The 22,483-nt window shown below is 32.5% G+C and overlaps 1 protein-coding gene across 8 annotated transcripts in view; it reads left to right on the top strand.

The window, feature by feature from the left end:
• LOC118188762 (uncharacterized) overlaps positions 1–22,483 on the top strand; it is an 819,948-nt gene that overhangs the window by 761,263 nt on the left and 36,202 nt on the right. For all 8 annotated transcript variants that reach the window (XM_085809659.1, XM_085809661.1, XM_085809660.1 and 5 more), the window contains one exon: positions 18,146–18,471. In XM_085809659.1, the coding sequence (XP_085665785.1) occupies positions 18,146–18,471 (326 nt within the window). The remainder of the gene's footprint in view (positions 1–18,145; positions 18,472–22,483) is intronic.

The following is a 22,483-nucleotide window of genomic DNA, read 5'->3' as shown; positions in this document are numbered from 1 at the left end:
TGCTTCCAATTGCACCTCGAAAGCATGTGGAAAGGAGGGAGAAAATACCTTATATATTGCTCCTCTTAAAGGGCGACTGTCAATGAGGGAACCTAATCACCAAAACCTGTGGTGGTCCACGACCTTTTAGTTCTGCTTGTAGAGTCATTAGGTTTTTTGCAAGAGGAGACGTGAAAAATGTGCAGTACCTTCGGCGGGACTCGAATCCTGGAACTTTTTAATACGCGTCGCGTATGCTTGCTTGTGAAAGCCCGAAGAATTCATCCACGTCTTCTTATGAAATTAACTCCAAGAATAAATCAACCCCAAGGATTCATCTATATGTTCTTATGTAATCTACATCCTATGTATTTGATTTCTAACACAAATTGCTGAATCAGTTCAGCAATTCTTTCAACATCTAATTTAATAATGTTTTTTTATTTAATAGCAGCTAGTCGTTTGTTTGATTTCAATAGGTTTTACTTTTCGAAAGTTGGTAAACTATTCCCTTAGTGGTGAATTATTCCTTGGTAAATTATTCTTCAATTTTTGTATACTCCAATAATCTTAAAATTATCAAAAAATCTTTTATTATTTAACTTTTCAAATATGAAGAATGAGGGGAGATTCGGAAGTATATTTAATTACGTTTTTGAAAGATAGCTATTATTTCAATTTTGCTTATGGTTTTGAACGTTCCCAACATATATATATATATATATATATATATATATATATATATGATTATTAAGAGAAACAGCGGGGTTTCTAGCAATAGCTATATTTATTTCAATATTACCTTTCTGTAGATATACACAATGAACGGCAAAATTTAATTAGGCATGGTCTTTATCTCTTTCAGTGTTGACCTTTTTTATTATGGTAGGCATCCAGCCGGAGAATAGTGGGTTGTATTCGTTTATTTGGATAATAGCTAAAGAGTTATCTTTCTCAAAGAGAAACTGCCTTTGGGAAGGATTACCTAGAGCAAAGATCCCAGCCTTTCTCTTATATCGACCTCTTTTAAAGGAATTTTAAAAAAATTGGCCTTCTTCATTCATCCTTTTACATTTTTCTCCATTATATGCAGTATACAACGTAATCATAATACAAAGAATTGCCCGTAAATAACTCAAAGATAGCAATCAAATTAAGAATGAGAAAAAAGTTTTGAATAATTGGTTTATTAGATTTATGTTTAATTATTTTTGCATTATTATTATTTTTAATTTTACAAATATGAACAAGTTTTCAGAAAGAAAATCGCAGATTCTACTCGCACAAAATTTCGGTTGTAATTAATGAATGTGATGGCTGTGCTTAATGCATTGATGCAATTTTTTAATATTTGGTATATAATTGTTTAATTTTTAACTAAGCAATTCTATGCCAAACAGTTTTAGTTAAATCTTCTCGTTCAAAGTTTTCATTACTAGCTTTGCGTTCTTCATACATTTTTGGTTGTGTTTTCTAGGCTCTTGTGTTTTACTTTTTTATATTGTACTTACTGCATAAAAATATGTATGTTTAAAAAAGTATTATTGATTTTAAAACATATTAAATTCTTTTAGAGTATTTTTTATCTTATGTTTATTTTATATGATATCTTCTTACTGCATAATACAGCTTTATATCAATAACCGATTAATTATCAAAATTATTATTATTTTGTAATCAATGGGATCTTGACTAAACCGATTCATTGCCGGGCATATTCGGCTATTGACTCCCAACTGACCCCTTCATCATCATTGGCCTTCATTAAAATTTCATCAATCCGCAGGGGTCAATACCGATCCCGTTAGGAACCCATGTTTTAGAGAAACTGCTTAGTCACGTTACATATACATTTTTCTTATGTGTAACAAGAGCACCTGTACCGGTCGCAGAGATTTGAATTCGGATCAAACTATCAGCGTTCAGCAATTTTGCTGCGTTGGTAGACTGGAGTATCAGTCGTTAGAAATGCGATTATAGCCGGTTTTTATATAATAAGCCTTGTCTATTAATGCCAAACACAGTCAACATTTATTTGAGGATCTGTAAATATGAATGCAACAATAGATGTATATTAGCTCCTCAGCATCTTTAAATGCATATTTGATTATGTACGAGGAATAGGATTTATTTGTGACTTTTTCCTCAAAGTAATGACTGAATGCAGTTTAATATCACATATTAAGATCTCTGATTAAAGTATTATATTAAAAGATCTGTTTCAAGATTTTGGAAAAATCTACAATTATTTTATAAATTTTTTTTGGGGGGGGGATGAATCATTTTGGATTTTTTTTATTTATTTTAATAAAATATTTAAAAAATGATTTTACGCACTTTCTGTTTATTGCTTAGAATATAGTATTTTTAATAACTGAGACTAAAGTTTTTTCCACTTTCACATGCACATTTGGCATTATGTCTGTGGTCAAAGTGTGTACTGACCATGTACCGAAATTTCTCAGTTTAACACATATACCAGTCCTGCTTCAAGGACGTTTACAAATATTATCTCAAGGTGTTTGTTTTTTCTTTTTCTTAATTTTCTTGCTTCTGTTTTACTCTGGCTCTAAAATTCCCTTGTGTATAAGACTGATAAGGGGAAAAAATGAAGAATTTGCTTTTCAATAAGGGAGACGTCTCTCGAAATGACCTGAAAGCATTTTAAGTCACCTCTAAACAAAAGATGAATTTTGACAGTTATTTATGTAGAAGTAAGCCTTATTGAAAATGAAACACACACTCAGGAATGCTTATTCTGAAAAATACATATTTAGGAATGAAAAATAAATTTTTCGCTATCAAATAAGTTACCCTTTGGGTCATAAACAAAGAAATGAATCCTTTCATTGCGTTAAGAATTACAATTTTTCAAAATGCTTAATGTCAGTTCCGACTCAGAAATGGAAAATAAAGTTAGTTCACCCAATATATATTTCTTGTAAACTTAGCTGTTCAAAAGTGCTTCTTTAGAAGAATACAACCGTAAAGCGCTTTCCTAAACGAAATTGGCTCACATTAGCCGTGGAGAAAAATGTGAGAAACACACAGAGTGAGTCCTTTTGCCAAGAACCGAAACCTGGAAGAATTACGAATGTTCAGCAGTCTTAGGAGTTGCGACATTGGTAGATCTTTCCTTATGGAAACAAATACGTATAATGTATAACGAAAAAAAAGTACCGCCACGAAATGTTTTCGGTCTACATACATTTAAAAAGAATAGTATGTTTGCATTAATGAGAAGCGAAATTGGTAATTTTCCACCAAGAGAGAGAACAGCGTGCGTGCGCTAGAACTAACTAAATTTCTTCATTTCGGGAAAGAATAAGTACTGAAGTTCGCAATAATGTGAATTGGGGATATCTTAATACAAATGTTACTAATCCTAGTTTTTATTTCCTTCATATTAAATAAATGCTAAAAAAAAAGTCATCAGCTTAAGAAATTCAGTGAGTTTTGTTTTGTTTTTTTAAAGGAAAAGTGGTAGAAATCGTACAGTTGAGACAAGATTCTTGGCCGAATTTTGGTGCTGAGTCATAGCTGCAGTTGCCAATTTTATCCACGATCGTAGAAGTCATCCGTCATTTCTGTAGTCTTTTGAGGCAAAAACTACACACACGTATTCACCGATAATCCATCCATCTTCAATCCATACTTTACTATCCATGACAATCATACATCAGTGAAAAGATCAAAGACTATTTCCTAACTTAAAGCAAACGATCACTAGCCATCATAAAAAATAAAGAACAAACACCCAATCGCCATATGTCATTCCCGGAACTAAACAATACCCCTTGTCAGATGACTTATTGGAGCATTACACCCAACATGATTTTTACGTCCGTTGAGACAAAAAGGCAGAAAAAAGAATCAATCCAGTTGTCGGGGGACTGAGCCGTTGCTATTTTTCATCGAGAGACTGCATTATTATTCATTCGGTGTTTGGTACACAGGGTTGTTGGAGGTTGAAAAGTATCGTATTTGCGCACTTGTAATGGAGCAGAGTTGAGACATGTAATTGATAAATTCCCCGACTCATGGCACGCTTTCGCTGATAGCTACGACTTAGGGATTGGCTGTACATTAAATAATGGCTTGATTCAAGACCTCTAATGTACCAATGAATTTATTAACTATGTTATAGCTAATACCTTCTTTGCCCGTATATTTCTACATTTTGCAAAATCATTTGATGCTCAACAAACTCTTTCATTAAGGATCCTTTTGCTTACTTCGGGAGAAAGTAATTTTTTATTCTGAGTTTTAAGTCATCTGAAATTATCCATTGACAAAATTCACTATAAATAAGGCTTATATAATAAACAATTTTTGCTTCTATCATCTTTAATTCGGTATGGACATCGTAAATAATAAATACATCTTTAATTGATGTTGCAAAATAATATATGCCATTCTACGTCCAAACCAAATCCAGTAATCTAAATTTATAAGAATATAACAACAAAAATAAGTGCAAACTATGAAGAGATGCTTTTTGAATAATGTTCTGAGGAAAGCTAGTTCATGTTTGGATTACGCATAGAGACAAACCACATGTATGCAGTCAGTCCGGTCATAAGGATTCAAACCTAGACTATTTAATACGGAATATATATATATATATATAACCTTAACTTTGTACTTTTGCATCAGAATTATAAACAAATGTGAAGAAATTACAAAAAGGAGAGATTAAGGAAGAAGATATCTTGGTGGCTCCATTCATATCTGGTTTGCACCATTTCTCCTTCATGTTTATTCGAATTGAAGGTCTTGTGCTATTAGTTAAATTTTTGCATTGTTATGAACTTAGAATACGACGCAAGGTTTCATAACTTTATAAGGTATTTATCCCGCCTTCCTAGCGTGCCTTCGTGGTGTAGTGGTCAGCACACTGAGCTGGTATTTCAGAGGTCCGATGTCCGATTCCCGGAGAAGGCGTTGCATATTTTTCATCTTGCCTTCTTCCAAGTAATTATCTAATGTCTCCACAACTTAATCATTTTTTTATAATATCAAACAGTATATTATTACTGAAATTTATTTTTTAAGCATCGGGTATTTGTGTATTCGTGAGTTCCGAATTCTTACAAATTAGACTTCATCGTTATTTTTTTTTTTTTTTTTTACTTATAAACAACTGTGTTGCTTACATTAATACTTTTTAAACTGAAACTATTCATAAATCATAGTTAAAGAAAAATATCTTCCTGCACATAAAATACGCTTCTTCAATTTGCATAACTTTTCGTCTGCGGATTTCAGAAATCGTATCAAAACAATTCCAATAGCTTCGGAATCCATTTGCATTTTGCATTACTTTTTTTGCCGTCTGATTTGTAATGGGTTGTTTATCCTGCTTTTGTAACGCTACTAAAGTGTTGCGAAATGGTTTATTTGTCAAAAAAAGAGACAGGGGCAGGAGCATCACGAAGTGAGGGTACGACCCCTCATCCTTTCTGCTCCGATTCGAAGCGCGACGTGCTGTTTAGTATTCAGGAGTGTTTCTTTGACGGGTTTGAAAATCCTCGCTGATCTAATTAATAGTTTCTGGGAGCCTCCGGCATCCAGTTATTAATTTGTACTTAATTCTCTTTTGTCGTGCGCCCCTTCTCATGCTCTCTGTCTTAACCAATCGGAATACGGCCCGCGGGCGGAGGGCGGACAGCACGTTTTAAAGATTTCATTGGTTCGTTGTCTTTATATCGCATTGCAGAAGGAAGTAGGAAAATGCTTTGAAAAACATTTCATTAATGCTCATCTATTTGGCCTGATTCACGATGGATGTTGACAAAAAAATATTCTTATAGCAAAATATATGTTTGTGCATCTCTGGCTTACTCTCGAGCAAGAGTAAACTCATCCCAAATCGAACCAGTTTTATAAATCCTATGTCATCACTGTATTATCTTTTAGGGAATTTTTTATTCTTGTTAACCAAAGTTAGATTTTTAACACATTAATGCGTAAGACGACCTTATTTAAACGTGAGTTTAAATAAATATATATATATATAAATGAAATGTTACTGATTTTTCTAAAATGCGTAAAGTGAAAATAAATAAAGTAAAGCTTCCTTCTTGTGCAGTTGAAATAACACTCTTGGAAAAGATATTTGCCGTTATAAAATGCGAAACAATCTTAGTATTAAAGTAGGAAATAGTTTGCAAAATGTAAGTTTTGCTCGTGTATTGTTATCTTTGTTACTAAGTATAAGGAATATCTCTAAAACGTTTTAGTACATAATGCAAAATTTGCTATCGCAATACAATGAAATATGTAGCATAATTGTAAGCTAAAAACAAAAAATAAAAAATATGTAAATAAATTATTAAAAAATTGTACCAGGTGTGCAGTATACGGCATTAGAACCCTCTTTTATTAATAACAACAAAGCTCTTGGTTCATTTGAGCTTTGACAGCTGAGGATGGTGGTTCAATAAAACCATGGAAACTAGTCCTGTGAAAATTTGAAAATATAACGCTGATTTTTGTTGTTTGACTTCTAAATTAATAAAGCTCCAAACGTTCAAAAAATTAAAACTTTATCAATTAGTTATTAAAAAGTAAAATAAATATTTAAGTTATTAAGAATTACGTTTATTGCTTTTAAATCGCATAGTTTATTAAGTAGTTAACATACTGATTAAATCTCAAAGACAGATTATAGATTAGGTTTGCTGATTGAGACTGGGAATGCGCGAGCCCCAGCGCAAAATAAAGATTTTGTTTCGCGTAGTGAGCAACGCTTGCGAAGAAAAGTAAATGATACATGTACATCGTAGAGTAATGTAACCTAACGTCTACAATTCTTAAAAGACGCTACTAAGGATGTCTTTAAAGGGAAAAAATGCGAAGCTTGAAGAGAGGCCCTAATATATATTTTTCATAAATATATTTGAAATAGAAATTGAAAAGCTAACAAGTAATGTGTTGTAAGACCTATTTGGTCTTAAAAATTTTTTGCGCAAAATGCTGCAAAAATATGAAATAATAGGAAGAAATATTGTAGTGAGCTATCTCCTGGTAACTTTTTAGCGAGCTCACTACAATATTTTATCCTATTATTTCATAAATATATCACATAGTTTTCACTGATAGTATTTTTCTCTAAAGTCTTCATAAATCTCCTAGAAAAATAAATTATTGTCATTTATTCGAAGTCGAAAACAGTACACTTTAAGAATAATAAAAATTACAAATATTATAATCGTTTCACGTATTTAAAAAAAATCAGGGCATTATATCTTCCATAATTTTTTTCACACACAAATCGGCTCGTAAGCATGTTTTACCGTAATTTTACTCGTAAGCATGATTTACTCGTAAGCATGATAATTTTAAGTTCTAAAATTATGTTTTCTGACGTAACTAACTAAACAATTTGTGATTGAAAAGACGGGATTTTTACAAACTGCTTTTCTGAGTAAATCATACAAAATACAATGTGTATTGCTGAAGACATTAGCAAAAGGAAAGGAATTATGAGAATTATATATGGTATATGGTAAGGCGTGTGAATCCCCTAGACTTCTTTGTTCGCCTTCTGAACTTCCTTTAAAGGACCATGCATTAATCTGTTCCTCACTCCAAATTTCAAAAGCGGCAGTTATTTAAATGTGAAGAAAAAGAAAGCAAAACTTGTAAATTGCTGCACTTTCGAAAATTATGTTGCATTTTAGAGCCAAGTTTTCAATAGCCACTCAAGCAACTGAAATAGCTGTCTGAAAGAACTCTCCAAAAAATCTTTTAAATCATGTCAAAATCCATCAATAAACGCGAAAGAAAAGTTTCCATTTGAAAATATCCAATAATGACGGTATTCAGTATCTACCTATTCTAAGCCCAATTTCTTTATTAAGATAATTATTTTCAACACTCATTTAATTTTTACTACAGCTAATTGCTCCGCTGACAGAAATTTTTATTGCGACAGTTTAAGAAATAAACTGATGTTAATCGACATAGCCCTGTTAATTTTATTTCATTACCTTAATTTATTTCAGAAGAGATTAGAAAAATAAAAGTAATGATATATACGGGGGCCAAAGAAAAAGTACCTCGTTTACGACGATAAAATGACAAGACGAATACCATCTTTCTGATGCGGTCTGCACAGAAAGAGTGCATAAGAGGGTAAATCAAAACTGGAGTACTGCTTTATTTGTTGACACAAAGTCGCCGACCTGATGAATAGTCAGCAGACGGATAGTAAAAGGCTTCGGCCTCCTCCAAAGAGCGTGGCACTGGTATTGGAGGCGAGTTACTTTTCGATGGGCCATCTTGTATAACTGAATGATAAGTTATTGTTTACTTTACTAAGCACGTAACATATACCTTACATATTGATCCTAGATATGGGCGTCCAAGTACAAAGTTTTTCATAATGAAGGAAAGAATTTTTCAATAGTTTTAATACCGTGGATGGAAGGTTCTGTAAAGAAGAAATCTAAGCTTTTTTACATACCCTTCGTAGAGCAAAAATTCCAATCGGCAAACTATTAGTGCAAAAGATTGCATATCTTAATTGGCAGAATTGACGGGGATATTTGAGAATGAATTTATGGATTTACAGATCACTTTTCGGAACCTTTTACCGAGCAAAATTGGAAGTTCTTTACTGAGATTTAGAAAGAAGCTATAAAAAGTTGTTCTTTTAGCGATTCATTCTGTATTGAATAAAACTTCACACGATATTGTATTTTAAACTAGGATCGTAAAAATATTAATAGCACGCACCTCCGAGAATTTTACAATTAAAGGTATGTAAATCTGGGATTTCTTGGATGGTTAACTGATTCCTGGAAAACGTGTATTGGCAGTCTGGCTTAGGATGGTTGTAAGTACTTCTCATCAAATTAAATTAATAATTCTATTAAAACTTACCAAACGCTTCTGGCATTTTTGAAAGCATTGGAGAAGTACTTTTTTAGTTATCTGTTGTAGACTAACGGTCACATTATTTTGGATAGCATTAATTGTCTGAAAATATTATTCCGTAGATTCACCTTGTAACGAGACACAGCAGGAACAAAGAGTGAAAAATCTGGTAAATAAAGTGGTTTTTGGCATGACAGGGATTTTTATTTAAACCAAGCTTCTTTGCTCAAACGTTCTGTGGTCGAAATACGACATTGCGCTGAGTGGTCGAAAGATGCTTTTGCTTCATTTGACACAAGAACTTGATTGTACCGGATATGTCACTTTTCATTTGGACAAAGTATGCTAGTACTCTCTAATAGCTAAATTCAATTTTTAAAACTTTTATGCTTTTGGTATAACTTTTTAGACAAATTTTTGAACAGACGAGTATACATTTTTACACTTTATGTATCTTGAAAGTGTCATATTGGAATAAAAAAGAAAAATTTTGCTGCATCGCAAGTGCTTCCAGCTTAAAAGGCTGAACTTCCTTTGTTAAATCGTTTTTCCTCAAATAATTGTGGTTTCTAATCAGATTTATTTCAGCTCGCTTTAAAGGTTTCTGTTTGAAAGTAAAATGTTTCTTATACCACACATCTCCTCGTTGTAATGCTTCTATTTCTTGTAGACAATTCCCTAGTTTTTTGGTTAATCCTTCCCGCTTGAGATCAAAATATAATAATTAGAAAATAAGATTTTTTTCTGATGAAAAGTAGCATTAGAAAAAATCACATTGCGAATAAAAAATGCAGAATTTATGAATCAAATAAATGTAAAATTTCATTCCCATTTAATTATAGCCAGCATAAATTTTACTTAACTTTAAATCTTTTTGGAATGTCTCCCATTCCGGAACTAAAGGTTGTCTAAAAACACAGTTGTATAATGTTTTTATTGTTTTAGCAAATTAGATGCTACCGAAAACGTACGAAAACCAAATGAACTCCAAACCACGAAGCAGGCCTTAACATAATAATTACTTTCTTCCTTCAACGTTAACCTGTAACTAAAGGTCCCAAACTAAAGTGATTAAATCCTCAAAAATCCTTTTCTGTTTTTCCTAGCTTTTGCAATCTCCGCATTTCTCCTAATGTGTTTTGCAACTCTACCACAAAAATAAAAGGAAAGAAACATCTTCGGATGTTCAGTATTCTGACCACTCCTCGCACGCGAGTTTCGATCACCAGAAGGCGTGACGGATCGTGACGATACCGGGACCTGTTGCATCACGATTCGGATCTGGTTAGGAAACAATTTTTGTATCTCTTGCTAGCAGTTCACCCGCATATCCGAACAGTAAGTAGCCCTTGATGACTGTTCGAAATCGGATAAATTCTAAATTGACTGCGTCATAGTTTATGGCAGTAGTTTTCTGTCTTCGTGTAACGATTTGTTTCCTCCTTAAAAAAAATAATGATTCACAATTTTTATATATCTTATATTTTATCTCTAGTTGTAAAGTTAATTAAAATTTAAAAAATAAAAATAATTTGTTAAAATTATATCTATCAGGAAGTTTGATTTATACTGTTTAGCAAAGAATTCACCAGAGCTTTCACCCAAAATTTACATTTATTTAAAAATTACATTCATAAAAGACTATGCAAATGAAATGATTCAGTCTAGAGCATAAAATGTCTATTGGTATCCAGATGGTGCGCAGATAGAAAAGGCCAAATATGTTTCCTTCAATTTTTTGTAAGACGTATCCAGTAAGGTGTTATTCTTTAATCGCGTTACAGTGAATGCTATTTGTCCGAATGATGAATTTGTATATTATCAATATTTGACACTAAAATCTGCCCTCTATGCGAATTTTTTATCCTCTGAATATCCTCTTATCCTCCTTTTATCCTCTTATCTTTCTTTCCTTAAGATAAAAAGGTGAATATTTTTTTAAACTGAGTTTAAATTTGAATATGTCTTGATTTGAAAACCAGTGTGTAAGCTTGAGTTTTGTACAGAAAATGTGTAGCTATCTTAATAAATTTATGGAAAAGTTCTGCTGTTCCCTAGAAACGTGTGTTCACCTATGTTTTGGAATTTTTAAAGTCACTCGAATCACACTTGCACATGAGCAAATTTGTCACTTGCTAATGCGAGAGGGTCACCAGTTTATTAGCGCTAAAAGTTAATAGTAAGACCCTTTAGAAGCTGTTTCCCCCCCTCCTTGGTTTTTATAGTCATTGGCAGTCTAAAGAGACTTGGAAGTTCAGAATTCCATATTTTTTGAAGAAAATTTTATGAAATCAGTAAAAGGAAGTCTTTGGAAAAGTTCGATTTCAAATTTTACTAAGATAATGATTTTCTGCTCATTTCAATGTTTCTAAAATATGTTTTCAAATAATTATTATTTATTGTAATTTAGGCACTGCTTGTTTAAATAATACAATACGGTATTCATTTAATAAACAATGCTTGGTAAATTACTCGCAGCTGATAGTAGAAACAATCATTCAATATTTAACCTAATTATTTCGCTATCTCTGTTCTTTGAAAATCTTTTAGAGTATTGTTTAAGTTTGTAGTTATTCATTACCTCGATTTAGTTGAATAAACACATCAAACTCTTTAATTAACATTGGAACAAATAAAAACAGGAAAGAAAGTTTTGTTTCACTATAGTAAACTGTTGTTATTTTAAATAACCTTCGTGATCACAACAATTTCAAGTAAAACTAAGCATTATTTTAAATTGCTTATCTAGAAGAAATTTAATTCACCAAAAACAGAATTAATAATTTTTCAAGCTTTTTAAAAAAATAAATATTTTAGAAATACCATTGGCTAAAATTTATTGCCAATTTGCGGTACTCAAGATGCATGCATGTTTGCGATGAAAGAACGGCCTGTCAACTAATTATAAAAGAACCAACTAAATTAAGAGAGGAAAGGAAAACAGGAAATAATATTTTATGGTTTAAAAGAGTCGAAAACTTGCTTTTGTATTTTTATTTTTTAGAAAAGAATTTTTAATTAGTCTGGAGATGGGGTTCCTGAAGCCAAATGTCCAAAACAGTGCATTTCGTGCAATTTATAAGCATTTACTCTTATTTAAAAAAAAATAATAATAAAGTTCAAAAGGGAATGAATTGTTTATTTTTAGGCATGTGCTCGTATTTTTCATCTTATAACATCAGATAGGACAATACTTCAAATTATTTTTCCAAGATTTCGCCATGAGTTATTTCCCTGTGTCTGAAAGGCTTTACTGCTTGGGGCTTTATTCATATGTAAATTAAATGCATTTCAATTTATTTTGCTGCGCGCTTCTTGAAAGCATCTCCGCTTTAACGGATTGCCGTTGAACGTTTTAGCATGATTAAACAGCCTTTTCGGAACCATATAGAAGTGCTATAATTTATTTTTAACTTGATCCAAGTTGCAGTTTGTTTTAAAATAGTTTATTTAAACCAAATTCCTCAGCTCTTAGATTCTGTTTTACAATTTTCTAGCCTGTTAATTTATTTATTAAGTACGTTAAACAAAGTACTTTGCTTTCCGATATTTATCAAGTCGGGTTAACTGGTGTAGTAAAGCACCTGCTTATTGAATACATAATAAAAATTAATGGCGTAATCGCCCTTGTGTGTTGTTACTAACACATTTATTTTAAGAGCTGAGAGGTAATTCAGAATTTTTCTGTAATCAGTGTTGTGAACCCCGTTAAAATATTTTACATGTGTTCATTTTATTTTTTTGCGTGATGTCCAGTGGGGACGCAACGTTGAATAACGTAGTGTGTTCTACACTGAACATAAATAAATACTTAAAAATACTTAAAAAATAATCTATGGCTATTAGAAATTGTTACAGTCATGAACTTAGAAAGATACATACCCACAAAAATTATATTCCAGTAAAAATATTAATCTTGATTTGCTAAAGATTTTATAACTTTTCAATGAAAGCAAAATGACAATTGTTCTGTATAAACCAACGATAGAACATAAATATACTATGAAGTTTTCAAGAAATGGCAAAATTTGCCGTTGAGGAGACTTGGAACCAGGATTTTCTTGTTCAAAATGATGCCCGAAATATTTCGAGAGCTGTTAAATACTAAATTGGTACGATAATCTTTATACAGATTAGGAAGACTAGGATGATAAAAGAAGGCATATAAATTTGGTGATTATTTGATAAATTTTGAAGGCCGGTAAGACGAAACAACATATTCTTACGAATACTGAGGAAATTTCACATGCTTAATTCCAAGCAAACTGTATCAATTCGATATGCTTTTTATATTTCATTACGAAAATTAATAAATTATTCTGTCTATAAAATAAGGAGCTACAAAGATCGCTATATACAAGATATATTAAAAAAGGAATCTGGCCTTAGGCATTGGATGGACATGGGTTGTAACTATTTTTTACTTAGAATAAAGGTAATCAATGTTGTTTTGAAATTCCTTCAAACCTTGAGAAAAACATCAGTTGCAACTCATCTTTATGTAACAAGAATATTTAGGCAAAATTAGTTTTTGAACCAATTTTTTTAATTGGGTGCCAAATCTGGGAATTTTATTGGAGTCGAATGACAGGGTGTGAATGAACTGAGAGTTTAATTATGTTTGTCATCCAAATGTTAATTGCCGGTGTTTGTAAATTGTTTTCTCATGAATACGAATAGTTTCGTATGAATTAAACATTTCAAAACTTAAGTGATGAGTTAGTTGCGCTAAATTGCTTAGTTGCAGAACTGTGCTAAGTCAACCGCGTCATCAAGTTGGAAACATCCACTGAAGGAGAAGGGAAGGAAGGGTTCCTTTACTCCATTAAGATTTCATCCCCTTAAACCACTGCCGATGTAGCTTGCCACACCCCCAACTCCGAGCCTCTATTTTGTCTAGGTTTAATTGAATTATATTTCTCTCGGCTCGGTTATTACAAAAACCAGGGATGCAAATTTCAGAGTCCAGCGGACCTATAAATTAAACCATGGCCGGTACTGCCGCGGCCAAATTACATAATATATCCCGGAACTGTTGCTTTGACTTATTCGTGAAGTATCGTAGCAAGGGGTGGGGAAAACTTCGTGAGGCATTTTTTTAACGATTTCTTTTTTTAGAAAGACGATGGAGAAGGGGGTCGATTGGCTACAGTGATGGATGATCTGTGTAGATACTTTCGAGGTTATTTTCTTTGATTGGTATTCTCCCTGTATTGTCCGCTATAAATATACGAGGAGTTAAATCCGTGCTAACCTGCGGAGCTAATCCGCGTTATTTTTATTCCTGTTTGTTGTTGAGATTTATGATTGTTTGGATTTTTTTCTCTTGCGTTTTATTTTGATGTTTACGTGCTTCTTATTAAGAATGCGACTGAGGTCATTAAAACTATTGTGAAAGTTCTAAACAATAACTAATTAATACAGAGCATCTCAATGCGTGTTCTGAAAGTCTTTTATAATGCTTGACCTTTTTGTGTCATACGTGAGTGTCTGTTGTACTGGATTTTTGGCTAAAATGCATGCATTCTTATATTGGTGATGAAAAAACTTTCATCGAATTATGTCATTATAAATTTGTAAATATTATTATTTCTTTTGAAGTTATGTTGCTTTCTTGTTTCTGCATCTTTATGCAAACTTTTTATATCCTTAAACGCTACTGAATACCTTGATCTGAGACTAACTGCAGCGTTATCGACAAACCTGGTTAAAGTAAATTTATTGACGCTTCTTGACGGATTCAGTTGTAATATCACAGGTGCTTTTTATTTTGTCAAGAATTTATTATAAATCAACTCATGCAACAATTGTCTTTTTATTCTACAAGGAATGCATCACAAATCAGCTCGTTACATCTTATCTCGGTCTCGATTAGAAATAGTCAGTATTCTTTTCTATATACTAACTTTTGTTGTGAAGTATAGCTGTGTATTTTATTCATGTTTGAGACACACTATCCTAGTTTTTCGCTTAGTTTCATGTCAATAGATTAAATTTATCCTCAATCCATAAATATCTTTCCATCTATAGACGATTAAATTCAAAATCAAGCTCCGAATCAAGCTCCGAGTCAATACGCTTCTAAACTATGACATATTGGAAAGGGGCATTTTATGACAGTAGTATGCCAACTATTACTTTAACGGCCAGGCTTTATTTCTAAAACTAGAAGTGAAAGCCTATTGAAAGCCGTCAGGAAAGATGGACAAAAATAAAAAAATAATAATCAAAATTAAATAAAATGTAAAGAGACAATAAATGAAATAAAATTATTGACAAATAGATAAATAATAAATTAAATATCACAGCTCATATTTTGGGGGGATATGGACTTCACTCAAAAGATGAGAGCTGGCGAAGCCGCACTCCGGTGATTTCTGGCCGTGTTTAAGAGAATAGGAATATTTAGGATGGCTCCTTATCACCAGTATTTCTTTAAATATTAGCTGCTAGCAAAAATTCGTCGGATTCCATGTACATGGATGTTGTTGCAACTGAAGATTTTGTTTTTATGGAGCTTTGTAATTTCAGAATTTACTGACTCATGGTCTTAAGACTTAACTTCGGCCCTTGAAAGTAACAACATGGCTTCGTTTTTGTTATAGACAGAAGTGAAATGCCTATAAAATGTATTATGTGTGAGTGTGTGTGTGTGTGGGCGTGTCACTATATACCTGTTACTTTATCCCCAACTTTTAAAAAGAGATAAAGATAAATGATGACTGATGAAAGATTCTTCTAAAAGACGACGTCTACAGAAACAAAATAAATCAAGGAATCTTTTGAAAAAGGTTTAAAACTGTTGAAATCTGTTGAAAAAGTTAATGACAAATTGCCATCAGAGATACCAAAAGAATCAGACTGCAAGGAAACTCTTACTGAGACTATCAGATATTGGAAGATTTTAAAAAAATACATGAGTATACATGAGTGCATGAGGAAAATACATGAATATTTTCCTACTGTCAATTAAATATATATAGTTAAAAATATTACGAATTTTTGAAGGAACCTAATATAGTCTAGAATATAGACTCTAAGGCGTAGTTTCCCAATCTTTTTTTTTTCGGGGGGGGGAAGGTTCACTGACCCCTTTTTGAGGTTTTCCTCTTGCTCAAAAATTTTTTATTAGGTGTTTTCTAAATGTAATCTAAGAGGCTGATGTGATCTGAGAATGATCTAGGTTCTTCTGAATGTGATCTAGGAATGATCTGAATTTTCTGAATGTGATCTAGAAAGATTAGGAGGCTTGAGAATGCATAATTGTTTTAGGTATTTGTCGCATTTGCTTTTCATCAAATTATTGATTAACATTCGGTGCGCGAGACGGAAACAGTAATGATTAAAGTCTTCTCAAAACATTTATAGACCTGACAATCTAAGCAAATCTTCGTATCACAGTAAATGCAGTGGTATATATTAAAAGAACATGCAACATGAACATATTGAATATCACTGGGTATCACATTCCTGATCATGGTTTTAGAATATTAAACTGATAGTTTATGAGTTCTTCATCTTGGAAAAGAAAAATGAATTTACGTGTAACTTGGACTAGCATAATGTAAGAGATTAACTCGCAGGATTTAGTATGATTCTTGTAAAGATAGATACTTGACTGTAATATTTCTGTAATTAGATGAATGTTTAAAAGTTTGTTTTAAAAATATTTGTGCAATCAAATTTTTTAAGTGTTTTTATTGCCAACTTGCTTTTCAGTGCTTGCATTGTGTCTCAGATCAGTAACGCAGTTCGTCATAAACTTCAATTCAAATCAACGTAACGGACATTAGTGTCCTGTAGTTTCTCAGCAAAAGATATACCTGGAAAAACTAGTTAAGGAAACACCGGAATACTTTGCACATACTTGCTGATGTTAGTTCAATGTAACTGTATACTATCGTGTTTAAAAACAGGATTTAGTATACTCTGAAGATATAACAAAACTGGCACCAGCATCTCATTAACATATCGGAAGGCTGCTATTGTTTGCATTCTGTGTGCTAGGAATTATCGGTTGGGAATGATTATGACATCGAAAAGCGTGACTTCACTCTGACAAGCGCTATGGCGCTTACAATAGCAGCAGATTGAGCCCGGTAGCAACGCCATCTCCAGACTTTCAATTGAAGATCATCAGTGTTCAGATAGATTCGTTGTTGTACGAAACGCTAATCCACTTGTCACGCTAGGTACTTCTGCTTCAACACACACTACTGTCATCTTTCATGATAATGAATCAGAATATAAGAGTTAGTCTTTGTACAATTTGGCAGAGCTGTAACCAGACCTTAGTCCAATATGTCATTCAAACCTCTCCGTGAGCTTCTTCCAATCGAAAATAGAGGGCAGTGGTGCTCCTACTGTGTGACATCAAATACAGCAAATTCAAAGCATTCTGAAATTTGTTTGTGGGCACCACTTCTTGCTAAAATTCACATTTCATCTCTATTTTCAATTTTGTTTTTGAATTCGATTGATAAAAAAACAAAATGGTCGAAGATTTAATTAATTATTTTTTTCACTATCTTTTTTTAATCGTAAATTATATAGGTTTGGAAGAAGTAAGTTATTTTCATACCACTTCGTTATAACATTGTCCAGAAAGAAAAAAAAGTATATTATGCTATGTACTTAATTTCTTTTAATTTACCGTGCAGCATTTTATATGCATATCCAAGATCCTAGAAATTAATCTTTGAAATTACATACTGTAAAAGCTATACTAAGTTTATCATTTTACAAAACATCGTGCTTTAATATGCATTGTAAAATGTTACATCTGTTATGCTACATTGTATTCTCATCTAAATGATCATATTTTTCTCACAGTAAAAAAATCGTATGAAATGTTTTTGAATTCGGAACTACAAAAATCTTAACGGTATGCTATTATGTAAATCCTTAATTAATATTTAGATGTCTGCATTACTAATTGTAAACACTATGTGGATGATCATAAGAATTTTAGTAGATATCACAAAAATTGTTTTTCTGTACATTTTTGCTTCATTTGAGTTTTATATATTTTATTAACTTAAATATTTGGTAAACTGATATAAATCTAAGCATTTTAAACTTCTTTCCAAGAAAGTTGAAAGTAATTGGGTCATGTCGAATATTAGTCAAAATTTGTTTTCACTCACGCAAGATAATTAAATTGAAACTAACGATTTAAACTTTTTAATAAAGTTTTATTAATCAGCAATTTTTTAACCTTCTTCAGTTTTTCTCTATAATGTATCACCATTTTTTTCTGAAATGTTCATTTTGTTTATTCCAGAGCTATGTCTCATGTTCATCATCAGTTGCAAAAACATAGTGCTGCCATTGCTGCTGCAGCCGCTCCGTCACTGGTGAACGGGTCCTTGCCAAATGGACTATTTGCAGCCGCCCAGGGACATAGACTCGCCTCCTCTTCCGTGGTTCCCCTACTCGGAGCTCATTCTACGGCCCTTCTGAATGGTTCCATGACTATGGCCAGTGCATCACCGGATTTATATTCAGAGAGTCTGAAGAGGAGAAAAGTTCATAGATGCGATTTCGAAGGCTGTGAGAAAGTCTACACGAAAAGCTCCCACCTGAAAGCTCACAAACGAACGCATACAGGTAGGGTTCATTTGTATAATTTAATCTAAATAACTGAATGGCAACAATATTTTATTGATTTGAAGGCGACTTTATGAACTTAATTAGATCATTCATTTAGTTCTCAATTAAAGGTTATAGAATTGTAAGTTAATTAATAATCCCGTAGAAAAATTCTGTTTAGAAAATATATGTGGGAAAAAGGCGACGTTAGTCGTAGAACATTTAGCTTAAACGATAGAGGAAACTTCCCATATCGACAGATTGAAAGAATTATAAATAGATACGAGTGAGCTTCTACGGACAAAACATATTAAGTCGAACATTTCATGAAATCGATACAAAGAACATCATTTAGGCTATATTTGAAAAAAAAATATGCAGTTTTAGAGCTATTAGGTTTCTTTCGGAACAAGAATTATGAAAAATTAGCTATGTCTACACCGAAATTCGAGCCATGGATCTTCCCGTTTCTAGTACACTACGAGAGTTATGAATAATTTTAACATTTATTAACAGCGGCTTAGCAATGAGAATTATGGTGTTTACCTCTTGTATGGCAGGATTACACGGTTATTACAGTTGCGCCCTGATCATCATCTGTCCAGTCACTGTGATCGTCGCATGTAGAGCAGAGGCATGTAAAATCTACCGATCTGAGAGTCTGCCTGATAGGAGAGGCAGAAGAAGAGCGGAAGACCTTCAGGGATTTGTTGGTCAAAACTGAAGTGATGAGTTTCATAGCTGCAGCGACTATGGCTGTTTAACTTCTTTCTGAAGGAATTTATTCTTACATGGGAGGTATTTTGTTCTGTACGCTTAAGGTTATTAGGTGCCTGCTTGGCGAAATAATCTTTTCCCTAGTTTTTATGGGGGGAGGGAATAATTAAATGCCTGTTTGGTCGAATAAACCTTTCCCTTATTTTTTTAACAGTCCAACCATAAAATAATAATCTCAGTGCAAAAGAAATAATGCGGCATTTATGTAAGCAAAAACAAAATATTATGCTTTATTAAACAGTTGTAGAGAAACATGTAAGTACTTGGGAGGATTTTACGCTTAAACTATACGTCAAAGAAGATGATTGTTGTTGAAATTTGAATAACACAGATGCCTGCAAGATACCTTTACGTAAATATTACTTGTAGAATTCAAATGCTTATAGAACAGTGATTGATCCTTGTACTGAATGAGACAATGTTGCTAAAAGCTACTTCTGAGACTGTCCTGCAAAGAACTTGAGTGAAAATTTTACATAAAGAATTTGCAATTAAATATTACAAATCAATTACGATAAACAATTTCTAAGCATTTCATTTTCAATCTTAAAAATTCAGTGCTTCTGAATCTTTAAGAAACTTTGCAAAGTTTGTTAAAATTATCCTGCTGTAACATAAGCTTTCGCCTCTGGCGACTGGTATATTTCCAATAGTTCTAAAAACACGCAGAATCTCCTAATAGCATCATATCCTGGAATCCAGGTTAATAAATAGTATCTACTATTGTAAGGCATAATTTTAAAAAGGAAGCAAATTGGGCAAATTTGCTGTCCTTGTGCATGCTTCACATATGCTTCGCTGGCCGATGGATTAAGGTCAAAGCGCCCCCATATTTACTCCAAGTTCCGTTCCCAGGAGCCGATGGAATTGGTTTTATGGATTTCCCCAAATTTAGCGTAAATACGAACCATTATCTCTCAGAAAGTTCCATCTTTCCCATTTCCATCTCTTATCGTACCCAGCTGCTGCGTGCTTTGCCAAGAGCAAAGCACACATGCGATGTACTTATACATAATGCCAACTTATAACGGTTGGTAAAAACGGATTAACTTTTGAAATATCTCTTAATTCCCTAATGTTTTAAATCCAGATGCTATGAATTTTAACAGGCATTCTACCAATTGTTTAGTGAAAATTGGGTAATTTTTGAGGAAATTCTATGCTGCTAATTTTTTTTTACTAATAATCTAAATGTTCTCTACATTCAGATTCTGTTTCGTCACTTTATTCAAGAACTCATTTTAGAATATTTGGGTTTTGGTTTTATAGTAAATGGTAAGAAACTGAACACTAATTATGTTCAGCCATCGTTAGGCACAAATTACAACAGCATTAACTTCTGTAACCTTTTGATTTTTTTTTCTGTTGCAACAAAATCATATAGTTAAACTTTATGGAGTTCTAGTTTTGGGAATTTGAAATAAAAATAACCGCAGTCTGTTAATGTTAAACTGGCAAGTTAACATTTCCAGAATGAAAAAGCACGAATTTGATCTCTGACACAGCAAATGTTTTGCGAAACAAAAAATGGATAAACTCTGAGAAACGAAAGAAATCATTGTAATAAGGAATGGATTTCAAATACTTGAATCTAAGAAGGCTTGCATAATTAACTGGTTAAAGCTTCATCATATAATAATAAATGTGATTCTGACTTTTACCTCGAAAATGATGTTTTGTTTCCGTAATCCTCGAGTGCTAATTCAAATTACAAGTACATCTTGTACTATCTAAGCCATGCTGATAGCTGAATTTAATAACAGTTATTAATGAACTAACTTTATTATTAGAGGGCGATTAAAGACTTCATGTGCCAATAAAGATCTTCTTTGACACAATTTTTCCTTCCGCGTCGTCATTTTTCTTCCATTTCCCCCTCTCTCCAATGGAAATATTTTGATATCGAAAGTTTAGGTATTTATAATCTTTCAAAATTTTTGCGTCAGTTTCATTGCAATATCCAGGATGTTTTTATGATATTTGATCTTTGTTACAAGATAAAAATATATATAGGTCTATCTAGGATGCATTTTAAAGCATACATTTAGCAAATATGAGACATCTCCTATATTTGCAACATTTTTACATTCATTATAAAAAATAAGAGACCGAAATAGTTTATTTACAAAAATTGTAGGTTATTATGGAAAACGTTTAACACATTTAGCATCAGTGATTTTAGTATCTGGTAAAAGGAAAGTATATAATTTCGTTTTATATTTATAAGCTATAGCATGATATAAAAGTCAAATGAATGTTTTTCAAAATGCATTGTAAAATAAGTTACAGCTTACATTTTTGGGCACGAATGTTTGTGAGAGCTAACCTGTTTAGTATGCATGGGATGGTAACTAGGTCTACTTAAAGTTCGTACCTAGCAACTTCTCACACAGGCGTGAAGATGAACGCAACAGAGAAAGGATGTAAAAGTCCCTTTATTTATCAAACATGTGCAACAGAAGGCACGGATTTACTCGCTTACACAAAAACAACGTTCACTCTTGCGGTGAGAGCCTGAAAGTAATTTAATAATAAATTTAAAGGTAGAGATGTAGTGCTTGACTTCACAATTCAATTTAATCTAAGAGGTTGGCTAAGAAACCTACCTCGGCTAATACTAACTAGACGTCCACAATGCGTAACCACTACTAAGATTAACAGCTAGAGGACGAAATAGGCGAATTACACTAGTGAAATCATGCTCTTACTAACCTTTTCGTTTCAACAGTTTAAATACTCTCTTTCACCTACTTAATTTGCATCCCGACGAGGAAATGCTAAATGAAATAAGAAAATTCAGGAAAGGCTGAAAAAGTAAAACAACTATCAGTACAACTAAGCAGGACCCTATATGGTAATCGCAGAAATTAAATCTACGAGATTTTTAATTTAATTCATTGGAAATTTCTGGTATTTAAATCTTATCTAGTAATTTATATGACTGAGCCTTTTTTCTTTCATTTTGCTCTGAATAAATAAATGCAATATATTTTTTTATCTTGTAACAGAGATCAAATATCATAAAAACATCCTGGATATTGCAATGAAACTGACGCAAAAATTTTGAAAGATTATAAATACCTAAACTTTCGATATCAAAATATTTCCACTGGAGAGAGGGGGAAATGGAAGAAAAATGACGACGCGGAAGGAAAAATTGTGTCAAAGAAGATCTTTATCGGCACATGAAGTCTTTAATCGCCCTCTAATAATAAAGTTAGTTCATTAATAACTGTTATTAAATTCAGCTAAT

The sequence above is a fragment of the Stegodyphus dumicola genome, chromosome X2 (genome assembly GCF_044657685.1).
Source record: "Stegodyphus dumicola isolate Sdum_Otavi_A_Nest chromosome X2, ASM4465768v1".
NCBI lineage: Eukaryota > Metazoa > Arthropoda > Arachnida > Araneae > Eresidae > Stegodyphus > Stegodyphus dumicola.
Note: the sequence above shows the minus strand (reverse complement) of the source record. Positions and strands in the feature narration are given on the sequence as shown.